Source organism: Peromyscus leucopus, chromosome 13 (assembly GCF_004664715.2).
Source record: "Peromyscus leucopus breed LL Stock chromosome 13, UCI_PerLeu_2.1, whole genome shotgun sequence".
NCBI lineage: Eukaryota > Metazoa > Chordata > Mammalia > Rodentia > Cricetidae > Peromyscus > Peromyscus leucopus.
The window spans coordinates 10115055-10131520 of NC_051074.1; the positions used below are offsets into that span (position 1 = coordinate 10115055).

A 16466-nucleotide genomic window follows, 5' to 3' on the forward strand; every position below is an offset into this window, starting at 1 on the left:
CCCAGCTGGAGTGACAGGCGGGTGTGCAAAGGTGGCAGGCCCTGGGGGAGGGCGTCCTGGTGATTCAGATAGAAGTAGACAGGGGCCAGTCCCCAGTGCTGTGTCATAGGAGGTGGTACGGCAATAAGGTGTGACCCCCCCCCCATACATGTTCTCTGACTCCACATCACATAATAGGGAAACCTAAGTGGTACCCAGGCTCCAGAAGCTTCCCCCTTGCTCCTATCCCTCCTGCTCTGTCTCCTCTCACCCTCAGCCGCTCACCAGGGCTGGACAGCACTTCCCTGGCACAGGCCTGGAGGGGTCTCAGTCTATGGCTATGCCCTCTCTCCACGATGCAGCCTTACCAGTCTCTGCCTGCCCTATGAGCAGGAAGGCATCCTGAGACCCTGGGAGCTGGCACCTCCTGCTCACAGACCAGCCTCTGCAGGAGCCAGCACTGGCTTCTGGAGCTTTCTCTCATGCTGGCCAAATCTCCCCCTGGGCTAAGGACCAGGCCTTCCAGCCAGCACGGCTCCTCGGGGAGCTCATTAAGGGTTCTTTTGCCACCTCAGCTTAGAAAATGGAAATTAAAACCCGCTGAGAGAGAGGAAGTACAGCCAAGGAACCCCAGCTGTGGGGTGACATGGCACCGAGCCACCGATGGGTGGAGGGGCCTGCTGGCCTGAGTCACCACTGCCTCCAGGAGCTGGTCCCCAAGATTCACAGAAAACCGCAGCCTCCCTGAGCAAGCAATTCTGGACCCTGTGGGCACAAAGCCATGACCTGGCCATCCTGGGCGACTCGTGCCCATTGAGAAGGAGAGCAGCGGCCAAGGGTCAGAGCAAGAGGTGGGGCTGATGGAAACCTCGATCCAGCTGTAACCCCAGATGGGGGCCTGCAGAATGCAGGTGTGGGAGTGGGGTCTCCGCATTGCACTGGCCTCTCTGTAGCAATGCAGACTCTGGAGGGACCCTGACACCACCCATGGCCCAACTGTTCGCCTAGATGGTCCCCAGCCTCTCAGACACAGTAGCCTATCACGGGAGCAGAGTGTGTTCTTCCAAATGCTGAGGACCTTACAGTCGTGGGAAAGAACCACATGAGGCCTGGGATGGGGCCCAGAGGGAGTGGGGAAGAGTCCTAACCAGAGACCGCGCTGGGCCTCATCACGGTGCAGAGTGACATCTTTGTCTGTGGACGAGGAAGTGCTTCAGACTGAAGCCGGGAGCTGGTGCCTAGAGGACCTCCTTTGGGTGCTCAGCAGTTAACAGACGCCTGGAGAGACGGGAACAGGCTGTGATGGAACAGGACAGCAGACCTGGGCTGCACCTAGTTCACGGCACTGTCCTGCTGCCAAGCAGGGATGGCAGCAGTCTGCGTGTGTGACTGGGGCACGTGTATTTGTAGATGGCAGGAAGGTAGGTGTCCCCTCCTGCCACCTACCCATTGGAGAGGTCAGGAAACTGGGTGCCGGGTGGACAGGACGTATGTGGTGAACAGTGTCCGACCCCTCACCACATCTCTCCACTGGGATTTCGGCCTCTTAACATTGACCCTAGTGGATGCTGCAGGTCTCAGAGCCGAGGGCTCAGGATGCTCCAGGTCCAAGCAGACCTGGGTGACCTGAGTGACCAAAAAGTTTCATTGGGGCAGATGTTTAGCCCCAGATCCATTGCTTGGCCAGGTAGCCCACATGCTAGTGCCATTGAGGGCCGGACCAGCTAAGCAGCTGTTCCCATCCCTCTCTATATAAAGTGGGCTAAACAGAAATGTAAGGCAGAAAAAGGACACCTGAAACCCCCCAACCAGGCCATGCCCACTCACTTGCCATGATCTGATGGCTCGGGAACCGCAGAAAGAAAGCGAAGAGACATGGGCATGGGACTTCAGAGCCCAAGCTCGCTTTCATGGGGAGCATTCATCCCACAATGCTTCATCTCATGACCTGGCAGTCAGGCCTCAGACCAGCCTCCAGTGGTCTTTGTATCTCCAGGCCACCATCACCACCATGACCACAGAGCTGAGAACGCTCCAGGTCCAGTTTGAGGAGGCCATCTCCACCCACCAGAGGGAAGCTGAAACTCTGAGAGAAAAGCTCCGGGAGATAGCAGCGGAGCGGAGCAGTGTGAGGAGAGAGGTGAGGAGATGGGCCTCTTGAGTATAGTGAAGAGGGTACCGGGAGAGTCAGGATGCCGAGAAAGGAGGGTACCACAAGACCAGCAAGAGTCAAACGGACTGGCCCATTTGGTTCAGCAACCAGTGGCGTCTCTCAGAGGGGTGAAATGGTACCTGGCTCCTGGCATCAGCTGGGGAAAGCTGACCGTGGCCTAGTAGAAGAAGGTTTTTTTCTAGCCCAAGGTGGTAGATTTGGCTGTAAGAGGCTTGAAAGGACAGAGAGAAGCCACTGCTGAGAGAAAGCAGAGCTGCTGTGGTTTGCTACGGGTAGCTGTGAGGCCCAGCCAAGGCTACCACTGGCCCTGCCTCTTCCCAGGAAGACCACAGAGCATCTGTGGTCCTGATGGGACAGTCAGAGGCTGGCTACCCAGGGACACTAGCCATGGACAATTGGTCAGAACCATGGCACAGGCTCCGGGGGCTCCCCAGGGGCTCCCCAGGGGCTCCCCAGGGTCACCCCAGCCTAACCTACACTCCCACACAGTTCAGGGACTGGGACTCAGATACAAGGAGCTGTCAGTGGCTATAGCCTCCTCCCAAAGCCTGCCTGAGAGGCCACTGTGACACAGCGGTGAGAAGTGTCTACCTAAAAATCTGTCACCTAACGAGCCACGGGGGAGCCCCCAGGGAGGTAGGCTCCGCCTGCGCTAGAGGCCTAGACTGGATGGGGTGCTGAGGTGGAGTGAAGCTGGGTTTGGGGTTCCCAGGGCAGAAAGGCAGGAGAAGCGGGATGGTGGTGGCATTTTTCAGGGACAGTCATGGGCCCTGATGCTCACACAGAGGCTCCAGGAACCACACGGCCACACCAGGGTGGGGGACAGTCTTGGGCGGGGCTAGAAGAGGCCAGGGCGAGGCCAGGCAGGGGCCCAGCAGGCAAGCAGATGGAAAGGTGTTTCTGAGGAGTTTTGACAGGACTTGGGGGCGCCTGGGAGAGGCAAGGGCAGGAGGGTATGTGGACCGGGGGTGGGGGCGGGGTCAGCCAGAGCCCAGGTGGGGCCTGCGGGGACAAAGCAGCTTCACAGCTTCTGGGCTGTGTGCCAGGGCTGGCAGGCAGGGCAGCTGGCCTGGTGTGGTGAGGAGAGAGGCTCTCCCTCCCCAAGCACACCCCAAGGGGCCGGCCAAGAGCCCGGGAGAGGAAGAGAGCATGACTGAACATGACGGGCTGTTTATATTGGCCCTGAAGAGAACGGGCTCCTTCCAACAGATTTCAAAGCCGAGGCCTGGTCAGCGGCCACATGGAGAAGCAAAGTGTAATTTCAAAACTAGGGGCAGAAAGAGAAGAATCTGGGGAGGGGGCCCCTTTGTTCTGGTCAGAGGAAGGATATGAACCTCACAGCAAGGCCAAGTTTTCAGTAAGGAAGCCCCCCCAGAAAGTGATAAGGGATGATGGGAGTCTGAAAAGGTGGGGGCATGGGGTGGAAAAGAGAAATAATTGCAGAAGAGCGTCCCAGGTGCCAGGTTGGTTCAGAATATCCCCACTTTCAACTGGAGGAACTAGCATGTTCCCACAGACCTTCTTGGGGTTCACACACATGTAAACATGCACACACACACACACACACACACACACACACACACACACAGGTAAACCTACATGTGATGCCTCCCATTTGTATGCACATATGTACACATCTTGTACAACTTAAGACAAAACACATCTATGAACACAGATGCACACGAAGTGGTACTGCACACTAAGTGATATGCATATGCACACCCAATGCATTTGCACACACACACGTGGCTCCCATATGAAAGCACATACAAACATCGAAAAACATATACATGTGCATGTTGATGGACAGCAAACACACATGTACACTTAGAAGCATACCTACCGTGTATGTGTAAACATACATTTATATGCATGTACTCATATCCTTTGGGTGTGCACCAGAGCACACATGAATACACTCATTCATGTGTGCATACATGCATGCATGCATGCATGTATACACATACAGGCTCCCCCGCTGCCACCTCTCCCCTGCTTGCCTTGCTGCCCTCCTCCCTGCAGAGCTCTGGAGTTGCCTCCCTGCAGGAAATTTCAAAAGAGACTGTTTATACAACTTCTAGTAAAGAAATAATTATTATAATCACATTAAGCGATTTGGCTGTAAAATTCCTGCAAAAGGGATGGTTGTCCTCAGGAGGCGGCGGGTGGGGGTGCTGGACAGCGGGGGAGGAGGTGGCCTGGCGGCAGGGGGGCCCTTCCCCCATTTGTTTTGCTTATTTTCATCTCCCCTGCTCCGGGAAATGAGTACAGCTCCTTTTATGATGGACAGGCCCTTTCCCTGGTCCTTGACCTTCTGGGTGGATTCTGCTGAGCTCAGCGGAAAATGCTCGGCACGGTTGTGGCTCCCACATGTGGGGGGGGGGGTGGGGAGCAGTGGGGAGGCCCTGGCCCTTCCCAAAAACAGAACAACAATAACAGCGGGCGGACTCTGGAGCCAGGCCGGCCGGGGGCCTGGACAATGTCCCGTGAAAACAGCTAGCAGAGGGGTTTGCTTTTGGCAAACCAGCCACTCAGCATCACTGAGTTCTTGTGGCTTTCCTCTCTCAACATGTCCCTGCTGGCTTCCTCCACCTCCTCCCCAGGGACACTTGAGAGCCAGGATGGAGCCTCCTCTGATGCTTCTGGTCAGAGTTGTAGGTTGGGAGGCCTCAGAAAGTCCCTACCCCATAGCCTGGGAGTTGAGAGTGGGTTTTCCCCCCTCCGGACCCTTCCATATAGAACCTGGGTGCCCAGAGATGCTTCATGCTCCAAGGCAGGAAACCAGGACTTGGTACCCCGGCAGTGTGCAGGCACTACCCCTGCTTCCGGCATGATAGGGTCACCCTCTGGACCCTGGGCCAGCCAGCAGGAGATGGGACCTTACATCCATGGCCCCTTGCCTTCCCGGGGTCAGCTCACAGAGGTACTAAGTGGTCTCCCTCATGTCTGAGTGTATCCATGTTCCTATGAGTTGAGCCCTGCCTTGAAGACTCCCACGATGCTTATAGCCTCCTGCTTCATAGAGCAGCCTGGCCTGAGAAGCCCTGAGTCTACTGGAGAATCTGAAGGGCACGGGTGCCTGAGCTCTCCCTCCGCCACCCCGGCTCCTCCCACACTATTAGGAGAAGGAGGCTGGAGGGGATGGTTGAGCTCAGGACTATATTGATGCTAAGCACCAGGCAGCCGACCCCACTATCTACATAGTTATCCAAAGGGAGGCGCGGGCCCTGGGTGAGCAAGCAGGAAAGGCTATCGGTAGTCAAAGCTGATGTATGGACAAAGCCATGCCCCGGGAAAGCCCGGTGACCACCAATCCACATTTCAGAGTTCTACAGAGTGAACACAGGGCAGAGCCAGCCCCAGGAAGGGTCAGGGTGAACGCTATCTGGGCCTTGTACCTGAGGGACCTGCTTTCTCTCGCAAGTGCTGGGTGACCCGGGGATGCTCAGGCAGAGTCAGAATCCTCTACTCCCTCTGGTTCCAAGAGCAGTTGCCTGTGCACCCCCAGGCCCATGGTCCCCAAGCTGGTCACTCGAGCATATTTCTGCCTTAGGCTGAGGGGCTGCAGGCACAGCTGAACGTGGCCCATGAAAGGCTGGCTGAACTGCGCCAAGAGCTTCAGGACAGTGAGGAGAGTCAGGAGGGGCTTCGCAGGGAGGCCTTGGAGGCCCGCCGGGCACTGGACGATGAGGCTCAAGAGAAGGATGTGCTGCAACACTCCAACACCAAGCTGCGGGCCACCATCCACAGGGCTGAGCAAGAGAAAGCCAGGTAGGACAGTATGGCAGGTACCCTATAGAGCAGTTATGGGAGGAGCCCGCAGCCCTGCTGTTCAACCAGGCCATAGGGAGAGGGCACGGCAGGGGTAGCCAATGAGCTGGGCCAGAAAGACAGTGAAGGCCACCTTCAGCTGCCCAGATTAAAATGCCTACAAATGCCAGCCTATCCAGGGAGGCTAGGGACCAAGCCAGCTTGTTCCCGTCCTCAAGGAGTTCCCATCCAGCAGGCCTAACAGGCTAGGGAACCCGAGTTCCCTGTGAGTGGGCTGGACATGGGGTCTCTGGGGGTGTCATAGAGAGGTAAGGAAGGGTGAGCTAAAGGGGAGCTGAGAGGTGAAAGGGGACAGGGGCACATTTCTGGCTACTGAGACTTGGACAGCCTCTGAGCCGAAGGTAATGGGAGCCCTGCAGAGGTTATGACTCAGGGCAGTGTGGAGGGTGCACACCGAGAGCGGCACCTCCCTGAAGAGGGTCTGTCTGACGAGCTCTGGGCCCAGTGTCCAGCCAGCCTGTGTCCCGCCTAGCTTCAAGCGGTCCAAGGAGGAGCAGGAGCAAAAGCTGCTGGTGCTTCAGGAGGCCCAAGCAGCAGCTCAGAAGGAAGCCTGTGAGCTGAGGGCCAGGCTGCAGGAGTTGGAAGGGGCACAGGGGGATACCCGCCGGAAGCTCCAGGAGCGCCACAGACAGGTGAGGGGGACTCCACCCAGCCAGGTTGTCCCGGGTCCCCCTCCCCCGTCCCTGCCTCATAGGCACCCTGGGGGGCTGTTTCTACCCTGCTCTTTGTGTGGAGTGGCACTGGCCAGAGCCACACACACACCCTAGTGAGAGCCGTAACTAACTCACAGATGCCTCCCATACTCCCCAGTCAGCACGTTCACCCAAAGAGGAATCCCAAGTGTATGTCTGCAGAGTAAGAGAGGTTGGATCCCCAAACCCTCTGCCCAGAACTGAGGTCCCTCGAACGTGGACAGCTCCTAAATGGAGGCAGGGGTCATTGGAGCTGCTGGGCCCCTGGCCCCATGGCACTGCCCACCATGTTCTAGGTAAGGACACTGGAAGCGGAGAACCAGAGGAAGAGACGGGAGGTGAGTGAGCTGCAGGCCCAAGCCTCCAGGGACGCAGAGCAGCGGCGACGGAAGAACCTGCAGCAGGCACTGGAGCTGCAGAGGCAGGTAGCTGAGTCCCAGGCTGCCTGCGACGGTGCCCAGAAGGAGGTAAGGAAGGCTGTTTGTCCCTCTGAGGGGGAACCCCTGAGCTCTGGTACAAACAGGGACCAAGAGAAGGTCCTTGGGAACACCTATGGGGGAGGCGGGAGGCAGTGAGCAGGGATGGTGGAAAGAGAGACCAGATGCCCATTTCCTCTCTATCCACTGTCCCCGTGATAGCCTGACCATGCGCAGCAAGGGGCAAGCGAAAGGGATCTGAGGGCAAGGGTTTGGTTAAGCTGTAGCCTCTTAATTCACCCAGATTTGTTTTAGGAAAGAGCCAAATCTTGCCCAGGTACTGGGCAGAATTCTGGGCAGGAGCCAGGTAGGGAGGCCTCAGGACACTGAGTTAATGCCTAGACCCTTGCCTGTCCACATCACACATGCCCAACCCGTGCACACATGCCCCCCCACATGCCCCAGACTCACATAGCCCCTACGCCTGCTCCCAAGACACTGTTTAGCCACAGCCGAGATTGTAGCTCAGTGTGCTAACGCGGTACTGCATGCCTCCAGGGACAGAGCGGCCTCTCTGAGCCCAGCAGTCCCCAGCTTTCAGACCCGAATGGCATGCCTGGCCATCTTGAACACCAGTCATGCCTAGAATGTGGGGGCTTAGCTCCCAAGCTCATGTGACCCAGAATGACCTCAGCCCCACACCTCATTCCGTGAATAAGGCCATTGTTACGCTGCAGCCACCCAGAAAGGGATAAGGGGCCAGGCCCCCCTGCTCTGGCTCAGAGGAAGGGGGCGGGCTGCCTTTCCCTCTTCCCCACAGCCTGTACATCCCCTGATCGTGCATGCACGCGTATCTAGGGTACAGCTATTGTCCCATGGTGAGAAGCGTAACAAAGCACACTTTGGTCACGACCAGGCTCTGGAGCGGCAGATGAAGAGGAGTGCCTGAGACGGGTCCCTAGCAGGAGAGGACAGCCGCTCTGTGGCCCTAGCTAGCTGAGATTTTGCAGACAGCTGCCAGCAGAGCTCTCTGCTGCTGAAAGATATGCCACGATGCTGAGGGGCAGATCTCACCTGACTTAGGTATAGGCCACCTGCCAAATACACTAGGAGACTGAGCTAGGGTACCTGCCAGCGATAGCCTGTCTTGGGATGATGCTGAGTGCATCTTCAAAGGGTATGCAGAACAGGGTTTCCCACTGGCCTGGCGGAACCATTGGTCCAGCCAGTCTAGGTGTCAGAATCCCTACACCTGAGTCCCAGCGTCCTTCCTACAGGTTCTAGGGTTACAGCAGAGGTTGGCTGGAGTCGAGGCAGCCAGGGAGGCCCAGGCAAAGCAGCTGGAGGGGCAGCTCTGTGAGAGCCAGAGGGCCGAGCAGACCCTGCGGGCCGAGGTGCGCAGGCTCACCAGGAAGCTACAGCAGGCCAGCAGCCAGGCCGACAGCCTGCAGGCCAGCCTGGACCATGCCCGTAGCCGAGAGCGCATCCTGGAGCAGGAGCTGGCCCAGGCTGAGGGTGCCAGGCGCAAGGCGGAGGCCCAGCTGGCTCGGCTCTGCTCCACACTCCGCAGTGGCCTAGGGCTCCGGAGTCAGAGCCACTTGGCCTCTCCAGAGAGGTCCCGTTCTCCCACAACAGGTCAGTGATTTCCACTCTATTCTGTCCCCAACCTGAGTTCCCCATCCTCTCCTGAGGCCTCACAACACACGTAATAACGAGACCGGACCAGTGTCAACAACTTCAGGAATCTGTGTTTACTGTAGTGCCCGCTCCTACAGGGCAGGAGCTGCAGAGAGAAGAGCACAGGACATCCATGTGTCTGTCCCTACCCACATTCCCTCGGCTTTCACCTCCTGCAGGCAGCTCCCAGACTCGCCCTGGACGGCAAAGGGCCAGCCCCACTACCCGATCCTACTCTCCATCCCGATGGCCCTCACCTGTACCTGGAGACCCTGACTCACAGATCATAGATGTGGCCTCTGTCAGGGATGCCCTGAGGGACTTGGTGCAAAAGCTTCAGGAAACCCAGCAGGAGCGGGTAAAGAGGGATTCAGATCTTCTACACCCACATGGGCATATGCCCCCAGAGACTCTGGGGAGGCAGGGAGGAACTCACTCACTCACTCAAGACTGCTGTCCATCTGTCTGTCCATTCCTGGGCCTGCTAAGACCCTGGGAAGTACTCTGTGGTTGGTTTTTAGACTGCCCTGTGCTGATAAACAGCAGAAACGCCGCCACCTCTCAAATCCAACTGCCTCACATGGCCCAGGACTACTCTATCCTTCAGAGTAGGCAGCAGCAAATGCCCTGGAGCTCGCCCTGCTGGGCCATTCCAGCATCTGAGGACACTGCATTATACACCTGGCCAGGTCACCTGAGTGATCCCCACAGCCTCTCACAGGGGGACACCCTCCCCTCCTACTCACTGATGCCTCTGGTCCCAGGACTCCACCAGGGACACAATGGCTGTCCCCTTATGATTTCCCTGGGACGAACAGATAATCACAGAGACCACAGGGCTTGTCTCTGGTCCCAGGACTCCACCAGGGACACAATGGCTGTCCCCTTATTATTTCCCTGGGACAAACAGATAATCACAGAGACCACGGGTGTTGTATCTTCTCTTTGGGCTCCCCCTTCCCACAGTACTAGACCTGGGGGGGGCAGGTTTCTCAGCTTTAATCCTTAGCCTATTGCTCCAGCCTCCTATGGCCACCCCTGGAAGCTCCCCAACTCTATGTCCATGCTCCAAATCTAGCTTCTTCAGGCGCTGCCCTCCCTCCAGCCTCTATGCCCTCCCTGGCTAGTCTGTAAGCTCAGCCATCCACTATAGCTGGCCTTCCCTACAGTGTAGGGTCCCACTACCTCACCCCACTACCCTGCCCCATATGTTATGGGCTAGACCAGAAGCTGCCTGCCTGGCCTCCCAGCTCACTAGTGAATATCTTGCCCCCTCCCTCTTGCCTGCCAGACCACCCTGCTGAGTTCTTTCTTCCTGCCTAGGACAACTCTAGCATCCAGGTGGCCAGTTTGAGCAGCCGGTTGAGCGAGGCAGAGAGTGAGCGCAATCACCTACAGAGCCGCGTAGAGCAGCTACAGAGGGACCTAGCCGATGCAGAGGAAGGTGAACCTCTCCTTCCTATGGGGGGGGGGGCTTCCGTGTCCCTTCCTTGCCCACTTTTAGTGTATGGCCTCAGGAGGGCTCTGGGGTAGGCCTGGGACTGTGCCCAATGCCCAGGATGGCTCTGTGCCACCGTCCTCACTGAGGGGTGGACTCCAGAGACCTCTGAGACCTGCTGAATTTGGCCATGCCCTCGCCTCCTGCAGTTCTACCTCGGGCCAGCTGCAGCTGTGCCCTCTACTTGGCACCCTCCCTTCCAGAAATCCACATGACTCTGCTTGTCACCTCCTCAGAGAGGCCCTTTGCTAATTCTCCCCACCCCCACCCCACTGTTTTAAACTTACTGCCCCCCATTAAAAAGGCAGTGGGAGGCATGGCCCAAAGCCCAGGAAAGAAGAAGAGAAGGATTAAGGGTAGAGAAAGCAGGGCAGATACAGGGAGTCGTGACCCAAGTTCAGAAGGTCAGCCCCAGGACCGCTCCCCGCACCCCACCTGAGATGGGGAGCCTCTCCCAGCCCTGCACCCAGGTGACACTTGCCTCAGTTTGCCCAGTCTACTTGCAGCCTGTGAACTGGGGAGGGGCAGAGCCAAGCGGCAGTTACCCCATGGATCTGCCAAGCGTGGGAGCCTCAAGCCACACACACTGCTTCCCCTCCCCCCCCAGGCCAGCGCAGGGCAGAGGGTGCCCTGCACAGTGCCCAGGCAGCTCAGGCCCTGCAGAAGGAGGCACTCCAGAGGCTGGAAGCGGAGCACCTGGCAAGCACTCGAGCTGCGAGCCAGGAGAGGCGGAGGATGCAGGTAGGACTCCTGGGAGGTGGCTACAGACAAATCAGAGACGGCCATCAGAACGTGGGTCTTGGGGGCCCATTCCCCAGCGCAGTTATCTTGGAAGTGGTCCGCGACCTTATTTTACAAATCCATGACACAGATCTTCTGGTAAGGGCAGAGCTGGCAAGGGGCAGAACTAGGGATGGATTCCTGCCTTCCATGTCCACCCCTTTATCTGAGGTCCCATGGGCAGGCACAGGGGGGTCCTGCTTAGCTCTGAGGTCCTCACAGGTCTCTTTGCTGTTGCCCCTGGCCTGCCCTTCATTCTGCGTCCCTCCATCACAAAAGGGTTTGCGAGGGACTCAAGCATGTGTTCCCATGTCGGGTGCTGTGCCGTGGGTAGCTGCTGGAGTTGCAGTGGGGCCTAGAAACCCTAGAGAGGGAGCAGCCAGGACGTAGGTCAGGACCTAGCTCTGGCCTCACTCTGCCCTCTCAGTAAGGGGCTCTACACTGGACCACAATTGGAGTAATGTAGAAAGTGCTAAGCCTCCCCTGCCCAGGGGCAGGACTCCAGAGAACAGCTGAGGCCTTCCCAAATGTTCTGGGCAGACCCAGATGTGTAGGGAAGAGCATGCCCAGCTATAAGGTCTCCCCGAAATATCAGGGAAACAGGATCCCCAGGTCTATTGCCAGGGAGATAAAGTTGGCAACCATGGACAGGAATGGGGTAAAAACTTCAGGTCACTTGTCCCCAAGTACCGCTCCGTGGAGGGAGCTGCAGGTGAATGCCAGCTTTTAGACGTCATGGGTTCCGTGGGCTTCTATCTAAGCGTCAGCTGAAGAAGCAAATACTAGGCCACACTGGTCACCAGCCTCACCCAGGCCTACACTCCCTCTCTCCATGCAGGGACCATGGGGAGAGTCTAGCCACCCTCAGAGGCCTTCTGTGCAGAGCAGTCGGGTGGGCAGGAGCCTCCTGCAGAGAGATAAAAGGCACAAGACAAAGGCTGTCCTGCCTCCAGGAACAGCTTCCTCGTCTGCCCAGGAGGTTTCAGGAAGACCCCTCTAAGCACAGATGCTGTGGTGTGTGTGTGTGTGGTGTGTGTGTGTGTGTGTGTGTGTGTGTGTGTGTGTGTGTGTGTGTGTGTGTGTAATGTGCTCTTCCCAATGGAGTGTTCCCACCCCGGTGTACAGGGGAGAATGGCCTTGGGTCCAGTTGAGTGCTTTGTTCTGAATCCTACCTGACCCAAGGCTGACAGTGGCCCCCATTGCATTCATTTGCCCTTTTTGTTCATTCACAGCTGTTTCTGTCCACCTTTGCCTTTGCAGGCGTTTACCCCACTGACAAGGGCCTCATGATAAGAAACGGTTTCTCCACGGATTGCGTCCACGCTTGCTTCTCTGAGCTTTCTTAGGCTTGAGTTTTCTCTTCCATGAACAGAAAGTTCACTCTTTGTTTTCCCGTCTTCCTCCAGCCTCAGTTCTCAGGTCTTCCTCTGGGGTCATCTCAAAGGCGGTCACTGCTGGCTGTGCTCAGGGGTCCTCCCACCGCTGGGCTAAGTCCACTTTCCATGTCCGGGCCGGGGGTCTTTGTCTCTCTTCCCTGCTGCTTCCGCCTGTGTCTTGGTGCTGAGGATCTGTCTGTTCCTGAATCTCCTCTAGATGGACCTCGGGGAGGCTGCCTACCACCACATCCCACACTTGCGCCCTGAGCTTCCATGTCCTTTTCTGCCACAGACCTGGGCTCTCTACCCACTACAGCCCACACTTGGCCAAAAGATCCCCGTGACTTTGCAGCTTGTGACCGACCATGAGCCGATGATCTAAATTCCCTCATGCAGGAAGCCCGTTCTCAGAGACAGCCCTGGCACAGAGGGCCGCTCCTGGGGAGAGCTGGCAGAATCCACACCAAAGGCCTCGTAGAAGCCCCCGCCCCAGGCTTGCTAGGGCAAGTCCAGCTTTTTGCCATTCTAAGGCTGAGGCCTGGGCCTGGGCCAAGTACCACTTAGCTTCTAGGACTCAGGCTCCCAACCATGGGCCCTCTTGGGTTGACTCACAGAAGGACAATGTGAGCTAGACAACTCAAGACAGTTCCTGCTCCTCTTCTGATCCCAGCTCAAAGCTCTTGTGCGACTAGATGGAGCTGAGCAGCAGGCCTCCTCTGTGGCTAAACCATCAACAGAGTCGTAGCCTTCATACCCCCTACATCGTGCCTTGCTCTGTGACCTCACATGATCTTAGCCCAGCAGGGAGATGCAAGGGTCCCTCAGAGCCTGACTGGTATGGTTTCGACTGTACAGGGCATTCCAGATGACATCATAGCCCTGGTGAGGAAGCTCTGTGTGGCCCTGCTCCCCTGGGAGGGACCTGATTTCTCTCAGACTTCAGGTTCTTTGTTGCCCTCTGAGCACCGTCTCAGATGCGTTACCAAGATGCGACAGTTCTGCGGATTTTTCTTAGAGCTCTCTCTAAGGTGGAAGCCAGAAGGCTTTCTTGTCTTTAAAATTCAAAAAAATGTTGCCAAGTCTGGGTGTGATGGTGAGTCTAGCACTCAAGAGACAGCAGCAGGAGGATTGCCACAAGTTCCAAGGCAGCCTGCTTTGTATAACAAGAGAGCTCCAAGTTAGCCAGGGCCATGTGAATTACCAAAATGTTGGCTTGCCACGGTCCCTCTTATCACCTTTTCCTGTCTGCTGTGAGCCTTCTGCACCAGCAGGGTCCCGTCACCTGCCTTCTGCTCTCGGTCCTTGCCACTTCAGAAACATCTCAGCCAGGACTGTAACCTCAGCCACTCCAGATGCGGACTGAGGAAGTTCAAGGGCTACCTAACACAGTGATGGCATTCAAGGCCAGCCTGGGCAGCCGTGAAACCCCGACTCAAAAGAAACAAAATAGGAAAATGGCTGAAGATATGACTCAGGAGTAGAGCTCTCGCCTAGCATAGGCAAGGAAGGCCCTAGGCCCAATCTCCAGTGCTAAAATAGAACAAACAATAAACAAACAACCCCCTTTTTTCACCGGCCTCTTCTTAGCATGTTGCCCTAACTCAAGTCTCTGGATACTGGGCCCTAAACTGAACTCCTGGTCCCTGCCTCCCACTTCTCCTTCCTGTCACTGTTCCCCCAAATCCAGAAGTTGGCTCATCAGTCATTCCTGCATCGTGGGCTGTGACTGTCATTTTTCTGATGATTGGAACTCTGGCCCCTGCCCTATCTCACCTTAAAAACAATGCTCAGTTTGGTGAGCAGGCCTCAAACCTAACCCCTCTGAGTGGCACTCTTCCATGACTTTTTTTACTTTGCCTATCTTTGAAAAGAGGGGAACTCTGCTATTGTTGGAAGTCAGAGTGAGAGAAGAGTCAGCGGGAACTTGGAGACTCTATCCTGACATCTTAGGCTGAGGGGAAAGGCAGAAAGAGGTTCCAGTGTCCCCCTGGTGTGGGGAACCACGTCGGCCTGCGTCAGAGCAGTGTCTCCCCCTTCCGAAGACCCTCTGCCTGGGAACAAAGAGACAAAGACTTGTCTTCCTAGTGACACTGCTGTTGAGGTGCCCTCTGCTCCAAGCTTGCCAGTGTGGGGTCCTGAGGGACATGGGGGGGCCACCTCATCCATCCAGGTCATTTTCCCTGGGATTTGGAATTCCCCCCTTGTCTCTCTGCTCTCCTCTGTCCATAGCCACTTCTCAGTTCAGTGAAGATTCACTTTTTTTTTTTTTTTTTATAGAAGTCTCCTAAAACCTATCAACATTATGCCATCTTTTTCTCACAATCCTGCAAAAGTGCCTTTTGTTCTTGGCCAGCTGGAGGCCTGGGGACATGGCTACTCTGATGGCTTCCCAGTGCCCCCTTGCCACACCTGGGTTGTTGCCAGCCCCCACAAGGCTGGCCTAGTGCCCTCCCGGTTCTGCCAAACCTAGGGCATATTCCAAAGCAAGCCCTGCATTTTACACAACTTCTTTCACTTTCATGGACTGATTCCTCTCCCCCCCCCACCCACCCCTGTTCACATAAGCCAATGTGTTTGTCAAGAAAAAGTTAATTAAAAACATATTTTTCTAATTAAATGGTAGGCTGTGCTATGCAAACAGTACAAGTCTTGTTTGAGAGCAACTCCTTCCTGTTGCCAGGGCTACTCCAGGGCCCAGCAGAACAACAGGGCACACAGGGCTGCCCTGAGAACCTAGAAGAACAACAAGACACACATGGCTATCCTGGGACCCAACGGAAAAATGGGACACAAAGGTTATTCAGGGAGCCCAGCAGAATGATAGACACAGAGGACTGTCCTAGGGACCCAGCAGAATGACAGGACACAGGACTACCCCGGGGACCCAGCGGTATGTACAGCATGTCCGCAGCATGAGGACATACACCCACCATCAGCAGGGCACATGCATCTGGATGGGCTTTCAAGCAGAGGAACCAAGAACTGCCCCTGTGCACACACTCCCCATGCCCCAGTGGAGAGGCCACTAACATTCTCCGTGGGACTGGCACCAGGGCACAGCCCCAGAGTCCTAGCGGCGCCTGAAGAGGCCTTGGACTCCTGCCCAGGCCTCCCCTGTGGCAAGCACACCCTGAACATCTCCACTGGCTTTACATAGCCCACTGCTCGTTCGCTCGCTCGCTTGCTCTCTCCTGCTGGCATAAAGAAGCCTTAGGACCAAGCTCTGGGTTCCAAGTCTGGGCGCACCTGGCCTGCCTTGGGGGCACACGTTTGCTGAGGCTCACATCGCGGGCATGCGGGCCCAGCTGCTGTCACTGTTTGCAGCTGTAATTCCTCAGTGGTGTCACATGTGTTTGGATTTATCTGTGCTAAGAATATGTCCTGCTATAAAAAGAATTGTTGGGCTTCCTATCCTTGTCTATCACTGGCGTGATAGAAACTGCATGGGAATTAGCTTTTCAAGAAAGGTTAACTATTCCACCCTACAGCTCCTGTCATGCACGCTATCCCCTCCAGTCCTGGCCAGTCTCTGTCTCTACCACTTCTTGGATCGGTGTGTCATTTGGGAGTTAGGCATGCCAAGAACCTGTATGTACATCAACCTGGGCCTCAGTTGACTTACACACGTATGCAAATGTGGTACATGAATGTATGTGCACAATGGTTTACCGGGTGGAGGTGTGTCTGGAATCGTCTACCCCACTGTCCCTGACCATTGCAGGGTTTGCTGCTATTGCTACTCTGTTTGTTATTCCTAATTTGCCTTACCCAAAGTCTGTCTTTTCAAATAATCAACTTTTATCTCTTCTCCCGTTTCCATCTCAACTACTCATTCCAGCTCTTATCGTTAATACTCTATCTTACTGTTTTTGCTGCAGTTGCCTACTTCTTTAACGTGATCTGTTGGTGTTTGAGCTTTCTTCCCTTTTCCCTAGCTGTGATTTGGTGTGTGTCCTTGTAGTAGTTTTCATTTGTTTGTTTGTTTGGGTTGGTTTTCTCAGAGTCGTGTAGCCCAGGCTAGCCTTGAACTCAGTACGTAACTAA

General features: G+C 56.0%; 1 protein-coding gene across 1 annotated transcript in view; it reads left to right on the forward strand.

The window, feature by feature from the left end:
• Positions 1 to 16466, forward strand: part of Crocc2 (ciliary rootlet coiled-coil, rootletin family member 2) — a 64449-nt gene that overhangs the window by 39217 nt on the left and 8766 nt on the right. Inside the window, exons 21-28 of the mRNA XM_028890668.2 lie at positions 1976 to 2119; positions 5706 to 5923; positions 6456 to 6615; positions 6972 to 7142; positions 8369 to 8726; positions 8948 to 9126; positions 10092 to 10212; positions 10874 to 11007. Of these exons, the coding sequence (XP_028746501.1) occupies positions 1976 to 2119; positions 5706 to 5923; positions 6456 to 6615; positions 6972 to 7142; positions 8369 to 8726; positions 8948 to 9126; positions 10092 to 10212; positions 10874 to 11007 (1485 nt within the window). The remainder of the gene's footprint in view (positions 1 to 1975; positions 2120 to 5705; positions 5924 to 6455; positions 6616 to 6971; positions 7143 to 8368; positions 8727 to 8947; positions 9127 to 10091; positions 10213 to 10873; positions 11008 to 16466) is intronic.